This window comes from Zonotrichia albicollis, chromosome 2 (genome assembly GCF_047830755.1).
Source record: "Zonotrichia albicollis isolate bZonAlb1 chromosome 2, bZonAlb1.hap1, whole genome shotgun sequence".
NCBI classification, from domain to species: Eukaryota; Metazoa; Chordata; class Aves; order Passeriformes; family Passerellidae; genus Zonotrichia; species Zonotrichia albicollis.
Genome location: NC_133820.1, coordinates 102,021,704 through 102,042,174, shown reverse-complemented (window position 1 = coordinate 102,042,174; position 20,471 = coordinate 102,021,704). Strand labels below are relative to the sequence as shown.

At 38.8% G+C, this 20,471-nt stretch overlaps 2 protein-coding genes across 7 annotated transcripts in view; one reads left to right on the top strand and one right to left on the bottom strand.

Moving 5' to 3' along the window:
• ST6GAL2 (ST6 beta-galactoside alpha-2,6-sialyltransferase 2) overlaps positions 1-5,483 on the top strand; it is a 178,799-nt gene extending 173,316 nt beyond the window's left edge. For all 6 annotated transcript variants that reach the window (XM_005487975.4, XM_026794017.2, XM_074535879.1 and 3 more), the window contains one exon: positions 521-5,483. In XM_005487975.4, the coding sequence (XP_005488032.2) occupies positions 521-795 (275 nt within the window). In that variant the 3' untranslated portion in view covers positions 796-5,483. The remainder of the gene's footprint in view (positions 1-520) is intronic.
• Positions 1-20,471, bottom strand: part of LOC102066016 (pinopsin) — an 83,119-nt gene that overhangs the window by 6,613 nt on the left and 56,035 nt on the right. The window contains exon 4 of the mRNA XM_005488026.4: positions 20,086-20,319. Within this exon, the coding sequence (XP_005488083.3) occupies positions 20,086-20,319 (234 nt within the window). The remainder of the gene's footprint in view (positions 1-20,085; positions 20,320-20,471) is intronic.

Genomic DNA, 20,471 nt, shown 5'->3' with positions numbered 1-20,471 from the left:
CCACCACTTCACGGGTGATGTTTCTTTATATGCCCTTCTGCACGTGTTGCTGCTTAGGGAGAAGCAAGTGGATGGGAAAAGTGGAATTGGTTCAATTTCAGACTAAGAAAGACCAACATTGCAGTAAGGTGGAGATGTTTCAAGGATTCTTGTGAGGAACGTTTTGTGGACAGTCCATAGAATAAATGGGGTGAAGTGGGAAAGAGCAGTCTTCTCACTCAGGAGGCTGGTGGTGACATGCAAGCTCTTTACAGGCTTTTCTCTCTTTATGACTGTTATCCTACGCTGTTGACTCTACAGGGGTCACAATCTTTATGTATCAGGGACCACAATCTTTATGTATTAGGGACAAGTGAAAGCTGCTCAAATAAAAGGAATGATTGCTTCACTTAATGATTATACAGAATGCTTTGCAACAGCAAAGAAAAGGAGAGAAAAAAATAGATTGGATGACTGCAAGGAAATTTCTGCAAGAAAAGTGGAAGCTGGTGTTCACTTTTGTTTTCACTTCTTGTGGCAGGTATCCTCATCATGATGTCCATGTGCAATGAAGTGCACGTGTACGAGTACATCCCTTCAGTGCGACAGACCGACCTGTGCCACTACCATGAACTCTACTACGATGCAGCTTGCACCTTGGGGGCCTACCATCCCCTGCTCTACGAGAAGCTCCTGGTGCAGAGGATGAACAAAGGTTTGCAGGATGATCTGTATCGGAAGGGGAAAGTCATTTTGCCAGGGTTCAAAGCTGTCAAGTGCCCCAAACGAAATAATTTCCCACACTTCTGGAAGTAATTATTTCAGAAAAAATGTGCAATAAGGTACTACTGTCGTACTATAAAGAAGAAGAGAATACTTGAAAAAATATATCTTAGACCAATCTAGTCTTGAGTCTATAAATTGTAATTAAGTAGCAGGCGTGAGAAATTCTTCTTTTCTGAGCCTGAGTATTTATTACTGCTTTGCAAATAGTTACAGAATAAAAGCAAAAGCTTAGTTCATGAAGGTGCAAAGGACATACTTAGGCAGAAATATAATGTATCATTGTTGGTGTGACTGTCAGAATTTGTCGGTGGTCTCATGCCACATATGCTAGACTGTAAGTTTTTTTAAACGAATTTATTTAATTGTCAAACCTGGCATTGTGAAACAGCCTCCGTTGTTCATGTATGTACAGAGCGGCCAGTTGAACAATGCAGCATTTCCTGTGACTCCATGGGATTTTCAGAATGAAGCAATTGCTACTCCAAGCTATTCAGTAGTGCAGTCCTTCACTAGAGCAGACTTTAGTGCCTGTTCCTACACAGGCTCAGTTCCAGGCCTCCAGCTGAACAGGGGTTTAGGGTGGCCCTGAAGTGTGTGCAGTCAGAGATGGCTGCACACAGCTAAACCAGTTAAACCACTGGATGTGGTTTTGGATGCCAGTCTCCCATGCTCACACTGACTGAAGAGGGAAGAGAGAAACCATTTCTTTAGAGAAAACATAACGTATTTGTAGCCCAATTAGGAAGAAAAACTGTCCCTGAAAGGACTATCAGGAAGGTGTGAGATGGAAATGGTGCCTTCCCCCTGTCTGTACAGATACAAAAGATCCAAAGAAATCCAAGGGAGGCTGTGCAGCATTCACTGATTACACTGAAAAGCAAGCATAGAGGGGCTCGCCACTCGTCAACAAAGATAGCATTCAGGAATACAGACATTATTTTTAGGTGTTTCATTGGTATCTGAATCAAAGTCACTTGTTCACAAGTTCTTGCTGTTCAGAAAGGCAAAGTTTTCTGACAAAAGAAGATGATATCAGCATTTTTTACTTAATGCTCGAAAGACTATAACCCAGAAAAGCTGTAATGCCTGCAAAATAACCTGACAACAGATTGCATATGGAGATGGTTTGATATTTTCATTCATAACACACAAGGACAATATTCCTTAAGGCAATTCTAAAAGTTAATGCTCTGGAGTGGTTTTCTCTTTTTTGGTTTGGTTTTTTTCCCACCTGACTGTACATTTTCTTTTAGAGTAAGTTCAGCAGGAATATGTGTACACAAAAGCACAGGTATATCCTACTCATGTCCATCCAGTAAAAAAAGCAGACAGCTGAAAGGGACATTGAAAAGAATAGCTGACTGGTTGTGGTAGAAAGTGGTTTTTGTGTTTTGATTTAAGCAAAAAGCCTTTTGCCAGAAAGGCAAAGAAAAGTAAATAATATTAATTACTATTTCACCTTCAATTGTAATGTGAGGATAATCATAAAATCCTTTTTCTCTTGCTCAGCTCTTTGGGAAGCAGTATTGGAAGGATCTTTTGGAAGGATTATTTTCCTTCCTTGAAATGAGGAATAAATATCTTACATAGGACTTAGCCTTCTTTTTGGGCTTTATGATGATCTTAAGATTCTTCTTGTTGAAAGAAATCATGTAGATGATCTAATAACTGTACTTCTGTGTTGTATGGAAAGTTATGTCCATAAGGCATTTTGATACATATCAAAATTAATAAGTTTTACTCATACTGGGCTTGGACTCTGGATGTATTACACACCAATTTCTTTTTAATGTTATGTGTGGTGGCAACTTTTATTCTTGAAGTTAATAACATTCTTATTTAAATGCATGGAGGATAGATAGCCCACATGGAACTAATCTATTTTTCCATATATTTCATACCCTGTTTGCAAAACATAAGCAGTCTGAACAGTGCAATTAAATATGTCTCTCTCTGCTGTACCCTGGGTTAGCTATGACATAACTCTAAAGGAAGAGATTTTAGCTTTCTAAGACTAGTGAAGATGCTACTTTTCTATATGCAGGAACTTCTAGAGTTCCAAAAAGAGAAAAAAAATCACTTTGACTGGCCTGCAACCACTAACTTTTACTTTTGATTTTCACAAAGAAGAAAAATACTAACTGCATTGCTCAACCACCCACAGCAAGATTATGTAGTATTATTTATTCTCTCAATAATTTTTCAGAATAATCAACATAGCTGTTGCTTATGCAGAACAAGGCAAATTACAATGTTTCATGTAACAAGTGCTAAGCATACCTACTCCATAGGTCATTTATATACCAATGCAGAACCAGGTCTGAGATGGTACATAATGAACTGTATGTTTTTTAATTTACTGGACTGCACACTCAAGCCCTTGCAGCCAAAATTTTTTCTTTGCCATATCCTTCTTTATATGGCAGTCAGCCCTCCTTCCATAAGTGCAAATGCAGTTGTTGTAGCACCATCACCTCAGAAGATGCTGCAGAGCTGTTCTGCAAACGTTTGCTCACACAGGAGGAAGACCAACCTGTGATGCCAACCTTTAAAAAATGAGCCTGGAATGGCTTTCTAACGCTGGTATCCACTGTGATGCTTTACTGGTCTGCCTGCTCAAACACATTGTGGTTGTTTAAAGAGCATTTTCTCTCCTACCTTGTCTTGTCCTCCTTCAGATTCTGGCACAAGTGTGAGTGTGTTTGATCTGCTAATTGAGGGCTCCCCTCCACTTGCTGCAAGGGGTGAAGGGGCAGAAATTAAGGGGAAACATAGAGGACCTGCAGAGCTGCTCCTCTCACCACTTCTTACTCTCTGTGGCATTGGCATTCTGGCTTTTATAAGAGCCCTCAGAGTGTTTTTGAATTCATGGGCATTTCCCCGTCCCTTGTGAGGGCTGAGAAATGTTTGCAAAGAACCACATTCAGTAAATTTAAAACAGTCAACGTGTATCAACACTGAACCACAGCTCTTCTAAAAATAATGGGTGAGAGTGCTGGGTTTAGATGCATGGTAAATGCAGCAATGTGAAAGGAAGTGTATTTTCTCACCAAGATCATGGGACTTTTTGGGGAAAAGATACAGGCATGGCTTCATAGCTCTCCCATGTGGCTGTCCCATGCTAACAGAGTGGGACAGCACCTAGACAAGAGAGGTTTCCACAAACCTGGTGCATCTCAAGGTGCATCATCAGCCAAGCAATTGCCTCTGCTATTGGGCCCCTGAGCTCCCTTTGCACTTGTAGGCTTTAAATTTATGGAATTTTACTGACAAGTAGGAACAAGTTGCCTTCAAACACTGTTGAGCCTCATTTCTGTGCCCTGGTGCTGTGCACAACAGTTAAAGTTAACTGGAACAAACCAGAAACACAGCAGCAGTTTAAGGAAATGCACTGAGTTTATGCTGAATTTAATTATGCTCCTCTTTCCCCACTGTGAATTCTGTAACTTTTCTGACTTGCGGTGCTCTATTATTTTATGCATTCAGTTTTGAATGGTTAAATCAAGGTATTCTTTTGTTAAATTAGAAAAAATTGTGAAATATTTTGCCTCATTTTGAGCCAAAGTCTTTTTACTAGAATAAAATCATTATTTTGTTCAATTCCTCTACAGTTTTAAAGGTTACCTCAGCATAAACTCATAGCTCAGTCCGTCCTTGGATTAAACTACTACATCTTTTTTTTTACCTTGTTGTGCAATTTTATGCTGTAGAAACTCTGGTAAATTCAGTGAAATTACCATTATGTACCTTTGGAGAGAGAGAAGGATGATATAAACACTCTAATATATTCTGTACAAATTTAATTTAAGCGTTTCTTGTCTTTGGTAAAGACATTTTCTTTAGTGAAGACATCCGAATTCTGAACTTGTTGCTGTAGATCTCTTGCCAAAGTCAGAAAAACCAAAAGAGTTGTTTTTTTTAAGATAAAGACAGGTGTCTACACTCACTGGTTGCACAGACTGAGCACAGTCATTTAAGAGACTGATTGAATTGAACAGGAGTTCAAAACACATGTGGAGCAATCCCTAGTGGGGTTTTTTATTTCTTTTTTCTTCAGAAGTTTTTAAGGATGGAAAATGCCGTTTGGACAGTGACACAGATGTACTATGAAAGGAGTATTAAATGCATTGGCTGCAACAATAAATGGTTACTATTTTTCCCTTCATGCTTTCTAAAGTTGATGCATATTTAAATGAAATCCTGCTTTGAAGCAGGCAATTCAGAAGCCTGCTGTTAAAATTATTTGAATCTTTCCCAGCATCTGTCCTCTCACACACAAGGAGGATACCTGATTTAAAAATGTTTGAAATTAAAGTAGCCCATGTCAGGGGTACGTGAATCACTTAATGAATTTTGATGCTGCAGATGTCTTCTTTCTGGCTTAGCAATCAGATTCAGAATTTTGTTCTTTAAATAAGAGTTGTGTGTAAAAGCCTTACTTTTTCTCATACCATCTCATCACTCTTTAAAATATGTACTCATTGAACTATTCAAATACAGACTGTGTACTTTTTTAATAGCTTTGAGAATTATTTTGTATGATGATTTTTTTAAATGAATGTGTACTCTAATAACAAACCTTAAGATTTTACAGGAGTCACATTTTTAAGCAGTGTTTGTATACATTTTAACACTTTTTATATTTTCTATTATGATTTTGTATATTTTTATGTATACACAGTGTACAGATTTTTTCCTGTAAATAAAACATTTGTTTTCATTTGTTTAGGAGTGCTGGTCTTTTCATATTGCCTTTAATGAATGACACTGAAATACAGGTGGAACAAAACAGGGAAGGTGCCTGTCAGTTCTGCCCACAATTTCAATGAGATCTGAAATGGAAATGGACAGCTAATCTGACAAGGAGGTATCACAGTAAACTACATAAAAGAGGCAAATATTGTAAAGCCAGTTTTATTCTAAAGTGAACATGTGCACCCGAGCAGATGTGCTAGGATTCCCTGGGACAATGTATTCACCATACTGCTCAGTCAATTTCTGAGCAGTAAATTTCTGGTGATTGTCAAGCAAGGAGGTCATGGATTGTCAGGTATGGAGGTCGTGCTCTGATGACTTGGTGATGTACTTGAAATGGTGATAGACTTCAGCTGAATGGCTGTGCTACCCATTCAGTGTTGTCTTTAGGGGAGAACAGGCTTTTTAATAAATTATTAATTAAAATTAAAAACAATTTACCAAAGGGAAAATGTAACTTGCCCTTCAGTCTATGATAAGTACTGTATAATTCAACCACAACAAACAAGCTCACATCCATTAAATGTGGGGCATACTGCTGCTTTTTGGTAGTGCTTGAACTACACAGGGGCCTGAGTTAGACCAGTGGAGGTGCTAATCAGTGTTTTCATCCCAGGGACTCATCTTGAGCCCTTGCCAACAAGACAGCTGGTTACACATTAGTGGAATGATAACAGTTGGATTGCCATCATGTACTCTCCTGGCAGACAGTAATCACACAGCTCATCCTGTGTATTGCACCAGCTGTGTATTGCACCAGCTCCTGACAGGCAGTGTTGAGGGGCTAGTTACTGCCATGATATGGAAGTAACACCTCTCAGAAAACTCACATCAGTGAGACACTCTAGAGGATAAACTGAATGCTGGGACCTATGCATGAAGCAACTAATTGATACCTTTTAAATCCAGCCACTTTCCTTTATTTATTTAAAAAACTAGCAAGAAAATATGACCACTGTGCTCACTGTCTGTTAAATGCTCAGTCACCTTCACTGTCTGTGACATCAGAGAGGACATTCTTGTCTCATTGCATTCAAACTGTACCTCAGTAGGAGGTATAAATCCATTGACTATATTGTGTGGGCTACAGAGGACATCTTGCTTACACACTATTCTTCAGCAGGGACAGCTAGAGGAGGTGTGACATTACCTTTCTGATAGTATCTCAGGGAACCTTGGAGGCAACTCATTTTCAGGTTTATTCCCAAAATTGCACTGCCCTTTTTTGAACAACATGCCTTTATTGGAAGCACCTTTTATTGTTTTACTCATAGAAGCCAGCTGTGTTTCACTTCAGTAGTTCTTAGGGACATAGTTCTATGGACAGGTGAAACTTCATACAGACATTTTGGTCTGTTTATTTGCATTATTAGCTTGCCTGTTGTGATCTGGCTGGAAGACATATCTCAGGGTTTTTAATTCAGCTTGCTGTCTTGACTGCAGCACAAACTTGTGGAAGTGATTCTCCCCCTCTCCTCTGCTCTGGTGAGACCCCAGCTAGAGTGCTGCATCCAGACCTGGGACCTCCAGCATAAGAAGGACGTAGACTTGTTGGAGCAAATCCAGAGCAGGCCCACAAAGAGTTCAGAGGTCTTGAGCACCTCTTTTATGAGGAAAGGCTGAGACAGTTAGGGTTGTTCAGTCCGGAGAATGCTCTGGGGAGACCTTATTGTGGCCTTTCAGTATTTAAAGTGGACTTATAAGAGAGATGGGACAGGCTTTTTAGTAGGGCCTGTAGCAGTAGGACAAGGAGTAATGGTTTTAATCAAAAATAATGTAGATTTTAACTAGATACAAGAAATAAATTTTTTATGATAAGCACGGTGAAACACTCGAACAGGTTGTCCAGAGAGGTGGTAGGTGCCCCATGCCTAGAAATATTGAAGGTCAGATTGGATGGGATTTTGAACAACCTGTCTGAGTTGAAGAAGGTCCTGATCATTGCAGGGGGGTAGGACTAGATGAGCTTTAAAAGTGACCTTCCAACCCAAACTATTCTGTGATACTGTGGTAAGAACACCTAGTCAAGCAAGGGAGGACTCAGTCTTTTACTATAATCACATCCACCATCTTCTGCAGGTAACTGCACCTGCAGCAGTGATTAAACAGTATCTTACTGTGGGACTGCATCAATCAGTGTGAACAGAGGACTACCACCTGTGGTTTGTTTTCCAGGACTTCTGTGCTAGTTTTTCTGGTATCTTGGTCTTTCCAGGGTCACAAATTTGATTGCTTCATCAGAATAGCATGGATTTATCTGCTGTACCCCAAAATTTACCAATGTCTACTCCATATAGGTGTCCTTCCTTGTTTTTTTAGATTCTACTTTCTTACACAGTAAGTTACTCCAAAGACTGCACTTCAAGGAAATGGCAGTACTGTTATGGAAGCATAGTCTGACCCCAAGTCTTCATGCCTTAATAACCAAGGCAAATAAGCCCTGTTATTGCCTTTTCCTAAAATACAGCTAAGTAAATGCGTATTTAGTTTGATAAAAATATTAACTGATTATATTAAACTAACTGAGAAGTATTATAATGAAGTAATATAGTGGGGTTTTTAAACTGGTGGCAGAATAGCCAGCAGAAGACTGGCAGCACAAGTAGGTTGTGACAGATCACAGGGGGAATCATTGCTGATCTGATTGCTGGATTCTTAGAGAGTATTAAATAGAAGTCCAGTAAAAGGAAGGGGGAGAGACAAAGAGTTATGAAAGACACCAAGAAAACAGAAAGAAACAGCTAGAAGATGTACCACAACAGATAGGCAGGACTGTGGCTTTTTCCTAATAGTCACTTGGGTTTGGCATTTTGTTTTCTTATGGTTTTTTCTGCACTTTTGAAAGAAACCCAACTCATCTGTTGGTGCTTATATTGCTGCTGTCAGGTTTAGTGTGCTGGGATGTGATCTTAAAATGAAGAACTATACCAGAGCTAACAACAGACTTGTGCTGGAGTTCGGCTTCTTTGTAAAAAAATTAATCCTACAAATTTAACTGAGAAAAGACTAACAGGGTTACAGTGCTACATTCTGAACAACCTCCTCCCTGTGCTTATAGTCATCTGTATGATAACTGAAATAAGACAACTAATTTCCTCTGGTGACCTGTTTCTGCACATAGACAAATACAAATCAAATTTCTACTTGGTTCCAAGATGCTGACAGGTAGGGGATAATTACTGTAGCAATAATTCCTAATAAGCTTGTGAGAGGACTCCAGAACCCTGAGGGTTATGGAAGGCAAGCAATAGGCATCACAGGTGCCTTGGTTTTATGGAAGCAGCCAGAGGGGAAAACCACAGCCAGTGCTGACTCCAGGCTGTGTCAGCTGCTGTTAATTACCTTGCTCCCAGTCAGTTGTCTGACTGCAACTGAGCTGCCTAATTAAAATATTTTACTGCCCCACCTTCTAAACAGAGCTTGTTTTCCACCCTCATTCCTGGAGCACTGATGGAGAGGTTGTACTGGCTGCATCCTGTACTGCTGCTACTGTGTGCAGCAGGTTTGTCTCCTATGGAAGTGAGGCCCTTGGGGTGGAAGGGGTGGGAATGTTGTTAATGGAAGAGGTTTGGGCAATTCTGGATTGTTTTGGTTTGCATAAATCTAAAAGGCTTTGTTTTATCTTTTAATATAAATTTTTTTATCTTTATCTTCTTGTTTGCTGATAGCAGTTATAAGAAGCATAACATGAATGGGCCCCAAGAAGTCAGAGTTCATGACTTGTGAGTTGTCTGATGTTCTGTAAACTAGGCAGCATTCTCAGTCTAAAGTATCTACACTTTGGACTAAGACAAGAAAAATGTCAATTTTTCATTTGCCAAATGAAACATTTTTTGCAAATTAAGGCAAGAAACGTGCAACATGTGTCTTGGGCAAGCTAGATGTGCCAGAGGTCTACCCCAGGCCCAGCCCTACTGCCCATGAGGCCCGTGAGCCAGGAGGTTTATATAAAGTGCTATGTCCTGAGCATGAAGAAGACAGTTGACCAAAAAGGAAAAATGGGGAAGGCTTGGTTCTGGACCTGTTTCTGAGCCCGCTGTTTCACTAAAAGGGATAGGAGTCTTAGCTGATGCTTCCAGCTGGATCAAGTACCATTATTTTTCTGCCCTAGCAATATTCCTCTTTGGAATGTTGGGTTGTTTTTCAGTTATTTCCAGTGCTTGCTTTTGTCTATACAAATGAAATTATAAGTTATCTGATGGGTCTAATTTAGACTTTACAAATGCATGAGGCTGAATGTAGCTGTCAGGACATTAGGCATTTTAATGAGCAGTTGTAGCATCCCAGAAAGTAGAGCTAAGAAGAAAATGTGTAAGCTGTTATCAAAATAATATTAACAGAGTTGTTCCATGGTAGAAAAGCAAGGAAGGCAGAAACAACAAAGCATATAGCATGTCTGAGAAATATTGCTTCATTTGCATGGTTATATCATGCTATTCAGATAATTATCTTAAAATACTCCTTTTAGATAAGTCCCCATGAAACATGTGCTCTCATATTAAGTTAACTAAGTGAGAGATCAAAGCTGAAGGATCATAAAGTAGGGATAGTTATTTTGTCAGAGGAAACAGGGAGAAACTTTCTTTGCCCATACTTCAGTGTAATCAGCATGGCTGCTGAACTTCAAAGGGATTGATTATGCACATGAAAGCAAATATTAACAATACTCCTGTGTCTTCAATGCACAGCACATGGTTGCTTTCAATGGGTTTATCACTGCAGGAAAACCAGTTGGCATATTTATCTCATAAATGCTCTTCCCTGGCCTTAAACAGAGTTACTAAACACATACAGTATACAATACAAGTAGCATGTGAAGTTAATTCCTCCTACATAAAAGAAACCTAAGAGTTTCCTTAATCAAGATGAGGAACATCAGTGAATAGCAAGAAAAATAGATCCTCCCTCTGTTTCCTATTCCCATTTCATAAGTTAGATTGTTTAGGGTTTTGCAGTGTGATTGATGGATCCTGAATAACAGAGGCAGCAGCAAATTTACCAGTCCCTACAGTAACATTCTATTTTGTAAGGAGAAATGAAGGGTCTATTACCACTGTAATATGGGATGAGTGATTCCCAGATAATTTTAAAATAACTCTCATTTTGCTGAAAGTTCAAAGCATAACAATGAGAAGTATTTTGACACTTGAAAAATCTATGTGTTTGTTTAGTTACAGTTAATATGCTGTTCTGCTGACCTAGTTTTTTCTTTTATTTTCAATTCTTCAGCTATGAACTCTAGATCAGCCCAAATGGATTAAAATTAAGACTATGGCTGACTCTGACGGGTTTATGCTGGTATACTCCTGCCCCAATCTTGCTATAAATACAGTACATTATAAAATATTTGTACAAATGTGATCTTACTGTGTTGGGGGCGTATTTGTGATTGGGTGGTTTTCTTTTTGGGGGACTAGGTTATTAACTGCCTGTCTCTGGCTATGTAACACATTTAGGGAAAGCAGATCTTCCAGATGTTCCTTACAGAGTTTCATTAAGGCTGAAGCCCAGAACACTGCACAAAGAAATCCAAAGTGCTCTTTCCATGACGTTATTTTGTAGTAAAATACCAATGGCCATCTTCCCTTGTGAATTTCTCAGTCTTTTTGCTTGAGTGTTGGTCACTCTTGCACTTCTTTTCACTCACACACACAGAAACTTCAGCAGCTCTTGGACATTTTGCCTACTGATTCTTCTTCCTTGGCACTAATTAATTCTACCTTTGGCTAAAACATAGGTTCTTACAAGCCTCCTCCTCCCCTAGATTTACTGACTACCTGCCCTGTTGCTTCTGTTGCCCAAAATTACATTTCCATCAATTTCTATGAATGAAATACAGGAAGTTCTTTGATATGGGAATGCTGGAAGAACCTTTTAATTGCCAGATAAGCATTCTACTGCTGGATGAGGGCACTTAATACTTTATCAAGAAATGAGAGGTGCAGTACAGTAAGTGGTGGGTATAAAGGATGAGGACTGAGTCTTCCCTGGGTTTTACTTTTATCTTGGTTTGCAGGCAATTAGGTATTGATTTTAATCAAGGCAGAATTAGAAATTACCTAGAGGGGGTTGATTTGTGACCGTGTTTTTGTAGCAGTCATTTGGTTTTATGTGTGAGAAATGCAATAACAGAACCCTTTGGGCTGAGAAATCAGAATTTCTCTTCTGACAAAATTTTTAATTCTTCTCTAATTTCTTTATCATATTGAACAAAACCAAAACAAATTATCAAAAAATTCCAGACAAAACTGCAGACTGTTAAAATATCCAGTTGCATGTAGATGTTTTGATGGATTTATAGTTCAACTTCATTCTGACTGTCCCCCTATAAATTAGATCACTGGGCTGGGCTCCATTTCACTGCATGACCTCCCCCTCACTGAGCCACTGCTGAGCCACATGAGGGATGCATTCTGGTAAGACAGCTTGATCTGCTGGGTGAAAGATACTGTCCTTCTTCAAAAGTAGATACTTTTGAAAAGATCCAAGGTGTAGAAGCTTAAGCATGGAGATCTGAGCTGAAATTTCCTTTTTTTTTTCCCACTGAAAATAAAATTGGCCAAATTAATAGCTTCTCTAATATTGAAAAAGCCACATTTCATGCTGAAAAAATGCTTTACTATGAAATTGACTAACAAGTGACAAACATGCCTGTTCATTTTTCTAATTCACATAGAAATTCCTTGATTCCAAGCTGGTGCTGGCTGTGAGAGAGGTGAAGAGTTGTGAAGGTGAACAGGAAGACAAGTGAGATAAGTTTTTGGTTGACCTTTGAATCCTGCTTGTAGTGAATTTCTGTTGGCCTAAAGCCAGCAAACACAGAAGTCCTGTAAAGCCTTGGGTGAGTTGTAAGGTCTTGAGTAAGTGTTTTCCCTGCAGGGTTTGAACTTTACTTCTGAAGCAAGGTCATCCATAAAGTACTCAGCATGCAATGGTTGTTCCTAATGTGGCAGAATTCCACATACACATTGTGTATATTTCTATTTCTGAAAATCTGATTCTAATTTAGATAAAGGGATTTAAGAGGCCACTGTAGAGCTGATGTTCTTGTTTTCAGTTCAGATTCTGAAGATGATAATAATAATCAAGAGAGTTAGACACTGCAAACAAGACAGAAACAAGATAACTCCTACTACATTGAGGTGTTCGTTCTCTATTAACACCCAGTGAATGCCTAAAAAGTTTCCCAAATTAAATACCCAGTTCCAAGCATGATACCAAAATTATAATTGGAATATTGTTTTTTAACATGAAATTATGAAAAGAACTAAACTAGTTCACACTAGCAATGTGAGGGTAGAAAGTGATCTGTTTATGGTATCCCAGCATAAGGAAAAGACAACTACCAAAGAAGAAGGGCTTTTTGAGAAATACAGATTTATAAACTAGATACAAATATATTTAGTTTGAGAGCAGTTATTATACTAAACATCACGGGAACAAAGCTCTGTAATAGCTTCTACTTCAAAAGACAATGATCCTTCAAATTTATTTTCATTTGGACACAGTCAGATTTCTGAATTGCATTAAATTATGCTGTTTATAATGAAAAGGAGGTTATTCTAATGAATTACAGGCCCAGTACAGTTTTATATTGTATTTTCCATACTGTGGCAATGATTATTTCTTTGAGTACAGCAGATTTTTTGCCCTGGAGGAAGAAGGACATCAGGATAAAATCATAAAACAAAGTTTTACAGATTTGAATTTGAATTGTCAAGCAAGTTCGTGAGAGTCTGAGCATTAATCTAACTTTTAATCCTCAAATTTCTCCTGCTGTAGGACTAGGATGATGATAATCATATGCTTCACAAGGATACCAAGATTAACTCAATTAAAAATATTTATTTAGGGGAGGTTACATAAATGCTGGAAAATATTCTCTGTCTAGGAAAACCCATTTTGTTTTTTCTCCATCCATCTAATCTGAAACAATTGTTGCTTCAATTCTTAGTAAGATATATGACTGCAAAAATATGCCTGGTACACACAGTAAAATTCTGAGAAGTAATCTCAATTGACATAATACGTAGAAAAAATGTCCTGCTCTGAATAAAATTTTAGTATTATGCCACTACCATATCACAAAAGATTACTCTGTTATTGAACAGGAGAGCAAAAGTTAGAGACTCTGTCACTGCCAGGGTTGTGCTTACTTTTTCAATATTTTTTCATCTGTTGAATTTGACTGCTGTCATAAAACAACTAAAATCTTTGTTTATCTAATATGCTGAATTGCACTGCATTGCAGAATGCTGCATTCTGTTTTCTTCACCCAACCTGTGCTTGTATTCAACTTCGAAGTGGTAAGTAGTACTAAATGCTTAACTGGAGTCCTACTTTTAAAACATAACATTAGACATGTTATAGAAAACCAGGAATATTGAAATGGGGAATCCTGAGGCTAAATGAATGCTTGACCTTAATCAAACCAAGGTGTGGGCTAAAATTGATTCTGATCCCTGACCTGCCATTGCAGTTTAGGCTACTGCAACAGAAGATCCTGTGACATCCATCTATTCAGTGTGGCTTGGCAATGCCATTTTGAAGAGTAGCTCAAGTTTAGGTTATCTGTGGATCACATATGCCTTTGTAGGACTTTAACTGTCCACACCAAACTTGGAAATCAGTTCAGAAAAAAAACTTAACTGCCAAATGCTTCCACCCAACTTCTAGATCACGCTGCAGTAATGGAAAGTGAGAAACAGCACAATTGCTTGTATTTCATCCTTTCCCCCCTCTGTATTTCTCTTAGGACTGGATGAGCTCTTGACCCTCTAGAGTCTCCCTTAAGGACAGAGGTACCTGTGAAGCCAGCAAAGAAACACCACTTTGGCTGAGCTTCCTATGATGTCCACTTGCAAGAGCAATGAGACTACCAAGAGACCTTGCTTACAAAAAAATCCTAACACCTTTCTTTTAGCTGTGAACATACCACATTTCTTGCTCTACAGTAAGCTCTCTATACTGGAAATTTCCATTTATCTATCAATCTATCCTTCAGGTTTAATGTTAAAGGTGGAACTCTTCTCCTTTCAGAAATACCTGTCTTCTTTTGCAGAGTGGATATGGACCACAAAGGATCCCATCATTTGCTACAAACCCTGCTCACTGTATTTTCCCCTTGATTTCCAACCCATTTATTTTCCTCGTGTAATGTGGAGGTCTCTTCCCACTTCTGTGAAGCCTCATATATCTCTCTTGCTATGACAGGAGCAATACAGGAAGGAACATTAACATATTAGGTCCTGTTTAAAATAAGATTTAAAGAGATATTGCTCTCCTTCACTTTCTGTGTCTTCCAGAAGAAGTATCTTTTAACTGGTTTTCATTTCCATTAATGCATTCCCTAGCCATAAAGTGAAAATCATCACATAGTTAAAAACATGTGCTTATCCAGTGTTTCTCTTCATCATTCATCTGCATTAGTTTTCAACTTTATTCAGTATTTTGCTTGCCTAAGAGGTAGTCTGGCTTCCTGCTCCTAGTTTTGCCATGGGTCTAAAACAAGAAAGTTCTAAACCCTTCTGTAATATTGAAGCCAGTCCAGGACAGGCAGAACATGTCAACATAGACAGGATGTATCAAAGGATATAGCCTGGAGCAGCATGAAGCCTGGCTGGGGTTGCTTGGAGCCCTAGTTAAATGGCCAAGTTATTTACCTGAACTGATCTTTTTGTCATGAGCTGCAAGAGAAATTCATAAAGTCATTTAAAACTTACTGTGTGAAATGCAATTATACCTTAGACAGCAGCAAAGGTGCCCTTGAGGCCTTTTTTCTCTTTGCCCCTCTGCTTTAGAAAGTCATAACACTACATGTTGTCAGAGAAATAAAGTCAAAACATTTCTGAGCTGTACTATAGTAGAGTATTCTGCAATAAGAGATCATTTTGATTCAACCTATTTTCAACTGAAGAGCTTGGGTGTGCCATTCTATTTCGACTATTAATTACTCAAAGACAGCTTAGCTACCAGTGAAAGAGGGAAAAAAAAAAGCAGATCATGAGTATTGAAATCTAAGTGAATTTTAATGAAAAGTTATAACAAGATAATAAATTCTATGGTAACTCCGCAAACCTCTCAAAGGTTTGAACTAAGCACACAAGGACACTTTTCAGGACTTAATAGAACTGTCCTAATTTGTGTATAAAATGAAATTTGGCACAATTGTGCCTGAATTGCACACTGTCTTTCTGGATCTGTAGTTCAGTTCTCACATAGCTAAAATATCTTCTCTTTCCAAACGTGAAAATGAGCAACTTATAAAATACGCTGTTCATTACACATGTATTACCCCAGCCTTAAAAGTTAGCCATTACCTTTTATTGGAAATACTGAAAACTGCAAAATACCCCATGAAAAATGACTGAAAATATAGCTGTTATAACAGCCAGTGGAGGAATGTTAAGGTTATTTACTTTTTTTTATCAGGATCATGTATATCTCCCTTTCCCAAAGCTCATCTGCATTTCTCCCTGTTCAGTGCAAAAAGTAAGATCAAGAAGGATTGAAAAGGGGTGCTAGAAAACTGCATATAGAGAGAACAAATAGATTTTTATTATGGCCAGAAAAACTCTTTATTTATTCATCTGGCAGCTGGGAAGTTCCACAGAGGCCCTGGAAGAGGGGGCTACCCTGAGCAACAAGGCAGTCATTAGGTAAGAGGAGGTGACACATCTTCCTGGGGACTGTCAGAGCCACAGCAGAGGTGCCTGGGAGGTGACTGATGTGTGATCTTGAGCTCAGGTCCCATTGAGGAACACTCCCTAAGTACATCATTATCATTATTATTCAAATCTCTTCAGAAAAAAAAAAAAAGTCTTAATTTTATCATTATTTCTCCTTAATTTCTCCCTTACCCATCATGCTCCATTACATGATAAATTTGGAAAGGTCACAGTAGTAATGACTTTTAAGAAAGTGTGTATATTCTTTTGAGTATCACTTCTCAAGATCCTTGGGGAAAACGACAGGGTCACCTATTTTTTAAAAGTGGATGATTTTAATACAAGAAGACAGACACTAGAAATCAAATCACTAATCAGGGACTTATATTCACATTTAATACATCCTTTTCCTCACACTGTTCCTCCTTATTTTGCTCAGAGGCACTTTCTGACACCAGAAATAGCACATTACTGATCACATGGTGTGAGCGGACCTTTTATCCAATTGTAATATGCAACAGAGTATTAGATGTGCTAGCCTGAGTTTCAGCAGTCCAAGAAGACTTAGGTGCACTATCTGAGAAACAAAAAATGTGAAAGAAAGTAGAGTAAAGCTCATGAGCTGCAGGGGGCAAGGCTATTTTGCTTCAGCAAAGATTGTGACTTGTAATCTCATCTGTGGTTTTCAAATAATTGGTTCTCTAGATCTGTAAGTGATACAGTTTTAAACTTGACTAAAATTTGGCTGTCAGTAGCAATGCAGCATATTTCTGTTTTCTCTGAGTGCCATCTTCAAATTTTGTGAAATGTGTGGAGATTCACTCAATCTCACTGTCATCTCATCCATAACCACACCTTCTTGAACACTAGTTATTAGTATCCTGACTTCTATGTCAATAAAAAATGAATTTCTGGTACATAAAAACAAGGTAAACCTCTGAAGCTGCCACACCATTAGGCTATCCAGCTAATAATCCCTGTTTCTTAGTGCAGTATGACCTCATGCACAGTTGTACCACCCAGAAAGCACTTCCCTGTTGGGGTTCCTGTGCTGTTCTGTGGATCCACAACAGCAGGATTCATCCAGTGCCCACCTCCTCAGCAGCAAACCCATGGCTACAGAGAAACTCCGTATCTCCTGAGTGAATGCTTAATACCTGCTTGCATGTAACATGGAAAGAGCAGGGTTCTGTCAGCACCATCATGGTGAAAGGAAGGCAGTCAGAGCTGTCATTAAAAATCTGTTTGGGGTGTCTGCATGGGTGGAAGTTTGAACAATGGGAACTTGACAGGGATGTGTGATGGGAATAAAAGACACTGAGAGATGTAGGAGAAGATGAAACAAAATCTGCACAACTACATTAACTATATAATTATAAAGGACTGATGCAGTGAAAGTGCACGCTGACCTTGCCCAGCTGCTTGGCTGTGTGCTGCCTTTTTGGGACCTGACCCTTGGGGAAGCTGCCCCAGGCACAAACAGTCATATTGCCAAGGGCCAAAAGAGCCTTCCATAAAGAGAGAACAGGGAAAATGGGATCTCCTCTACCTGTCTCCTCCAGCTTCACCCCAGTATCATTTGGTTTCAGTTTAGTGCTTTAGTTTTGTCAGTGAATCTCGATGTCTGCCTGGCATGTTATGAGCCCAGTAACACTCCAGCTTAAACAATGCAGCACAGGAAGAAGGACAGCAACATTCCTCATGCCATCCCATCTGAGGCAGTTCCTGCAGCTGGAAAAAAATTCACTTTTTTTTTCCTCAGTGATTTACCACCTCAGGTCAGTGCAGTAGGCAATGCCAAAAACAAAACTATTTCTCTAGATTTCCAGGACCATGAAAGTGACTCAGGGACTGCTTGAGAGTTAATTTAAAGATGTGCTGTGTAAGATGAGTTTTAAAGCTGACTCAGAGGCTGATGGTTCCACAATACTCTGCAGAGATTTATGACAGCTGGAAGCTAACACTACAACTGCAGTCAACCAACAACATTTTTGAATCTTTGGGGCATTTCCCAGAGCAAAAAGACTTATACATAGAGAGCTAACAATTCTGCTCTATGTTCTGTGTATTTTGAAGGGGCAGGAGTAAATACTGTACTGTGGTACCTCACATCTGCAAACAGAGAACTGTGAAAAATGCAGACCAGATAATTTCTGTGTTGGCAGGCACCAGCCTTCCGTGACAATTCTCAGCTAAGCATGAATACCAGGAAAGATGAGTGCCAGGAAGATGAACAACTTCTTTTCCTGAGGTGTTAAATTTACAAGAAAGCGTGAGAACAACTACAGAGGTGCCAAGAACACCAGTGATGCATTGTATGGGGGTGTTACTATTGTTCCTGTTCTGAAAGGAGGAACAGACAAAAGGATGGGTTTCACCTTCTTGAGCAAAGCACATTTCTCAGTGTCAGTTAAAAACAATTATTTTCACTGCTAATACACAGTAGCACAGTAGAGGAGAGCTGCAGGTTAATGCTGCACATTAACTATCATTTTGGTTTGATTACTAAAAAGTATCTATCCCAAATCTAACCAAGCGCCTCCCCTTCAGCATGGCTCATCACATCTCCATGTGTTAAGACAATGCCAAAATGTATCTGTTATCAATATTATATAACCTGCTCCAGTGATCATAGCACAATCAGATTATCTCTCAGTCAAGGACCTCAGTCAAATTGCTCAGAGAATTAAGCAAGACAGATGCTGCTGTTGAGAAGTTTTCATAAGAATTGTAAAAGGCAAAGGGAAAAAGTTACTGGTTTTCTTCAGCATTAACACTTTTCAAATGGAATGTTCTATTTACTCCAATGTCAGCTCAAACTAGACATTGGAAATGAAGCCCTGGTCCTGGGGAAGGCAACAGAACTTTTTCCTTCTGATTTCAAGGAGGTTTCACAGCTTGCTTGAGATTTCCCCCTCAAACTTCAAGAGTAGATTCTTTCACTGTTTAAGAAATTTAGGTTAGGTGAAGCAGGACAAGAATGATCTCAGGCTGTGGCAAAACTTGAATATATTTGGCTGTTACATTTAACTCTTCCCTTATCTCAGCTCCATGATAATATATTGGTGCTGTTGATAAATATTAAGGGTGGGCTCCAGCATACACTGAGCAAGAAAAGATGAAGGGTGTTTCTCTGCTTTGTAATGGACACAATGAGGAAAGAATACAGAACAACCTCCAACACACAATCCAATTAAAAAAGTTTTCATAAACTATGCATATTTTTTACAGATTTCCTACTGCAAAACAATTTAACACTTCCAGATCTGCCATTATCAAACTTTAGAGTCAGAATTGTCAATGCAGAAACATTAGGAGGCTCACTTTTGAGTACTGATAATGGCATTTACAGGAATGAGAGACCTGAACTGGATGTAGGTATTTTAGAATATGCCTTGGTGCTCATGAGACAAAATTCATTATGTATTTTGGCATGTAGATGAACTGCGAATTTAACAGTAAGGATGTAGATGTCCACAAAAACAGTAATTGCAATGATATTTAGTTTCAAGGGGATCTATCATGAAAATGGTATTTAAAAATGGTCTCCTTTATTTTGTTTTCAAGGTCATGAAATCCCTTTGTCTCCTTGTCCATTTTCCCCCCCACTCCTTAACCTCAACAAATGTTTGAGTATTCCTCTTGTAAAGGTTTATGGCAACTAACTCTGAAGGATACCCAGTGTGCCCTCAGAAGAACACAAGCAATTTCAGTAAGCAAACATTTTAACATTTTTCTGTTCTTCCTATCTAGCAATACGCTGTTTGCAAACAGTAGTATTGTTTGGACAAGCTTTCAGGGTCCTTAAAGATATATCTATAAGACAGGTAGTCACAATGGTCAAGAATATCTGACGGACCTTGAAGAAAATACACTTTAAAAATAATGTATGTCTTACCTGCTTATTCATAAGTATGTAGATAATGGGATTGCAAACAGTGCTGCTTTTTGCTAGGATGGAAGGTATGACGCTTGTAACTGGAGTCACAGCACCTGGCTTGCCAAATGTTGCAAGTAATGCTATAACCCCATATGGAATCCAGCACACCAGGAAACAGATAACTGTAGTGATCACCATGAACAGAACGTGGTATTCTCTTTTGCGGGCAGCATTCTTGTGGATTTTCCCAACCTAAGGAGAGGTTTAAAAAGAGAGAAAATTTAACAAGCAGAGCTGTTGGATTGACTGCATGAGCAAGCTGGGACTATTGGTCTTGGATCAGCAATAACAATCAACACTATAGTTCCAGAAGCAAAACAAATGCAAACCCAGAAGTGATTGAA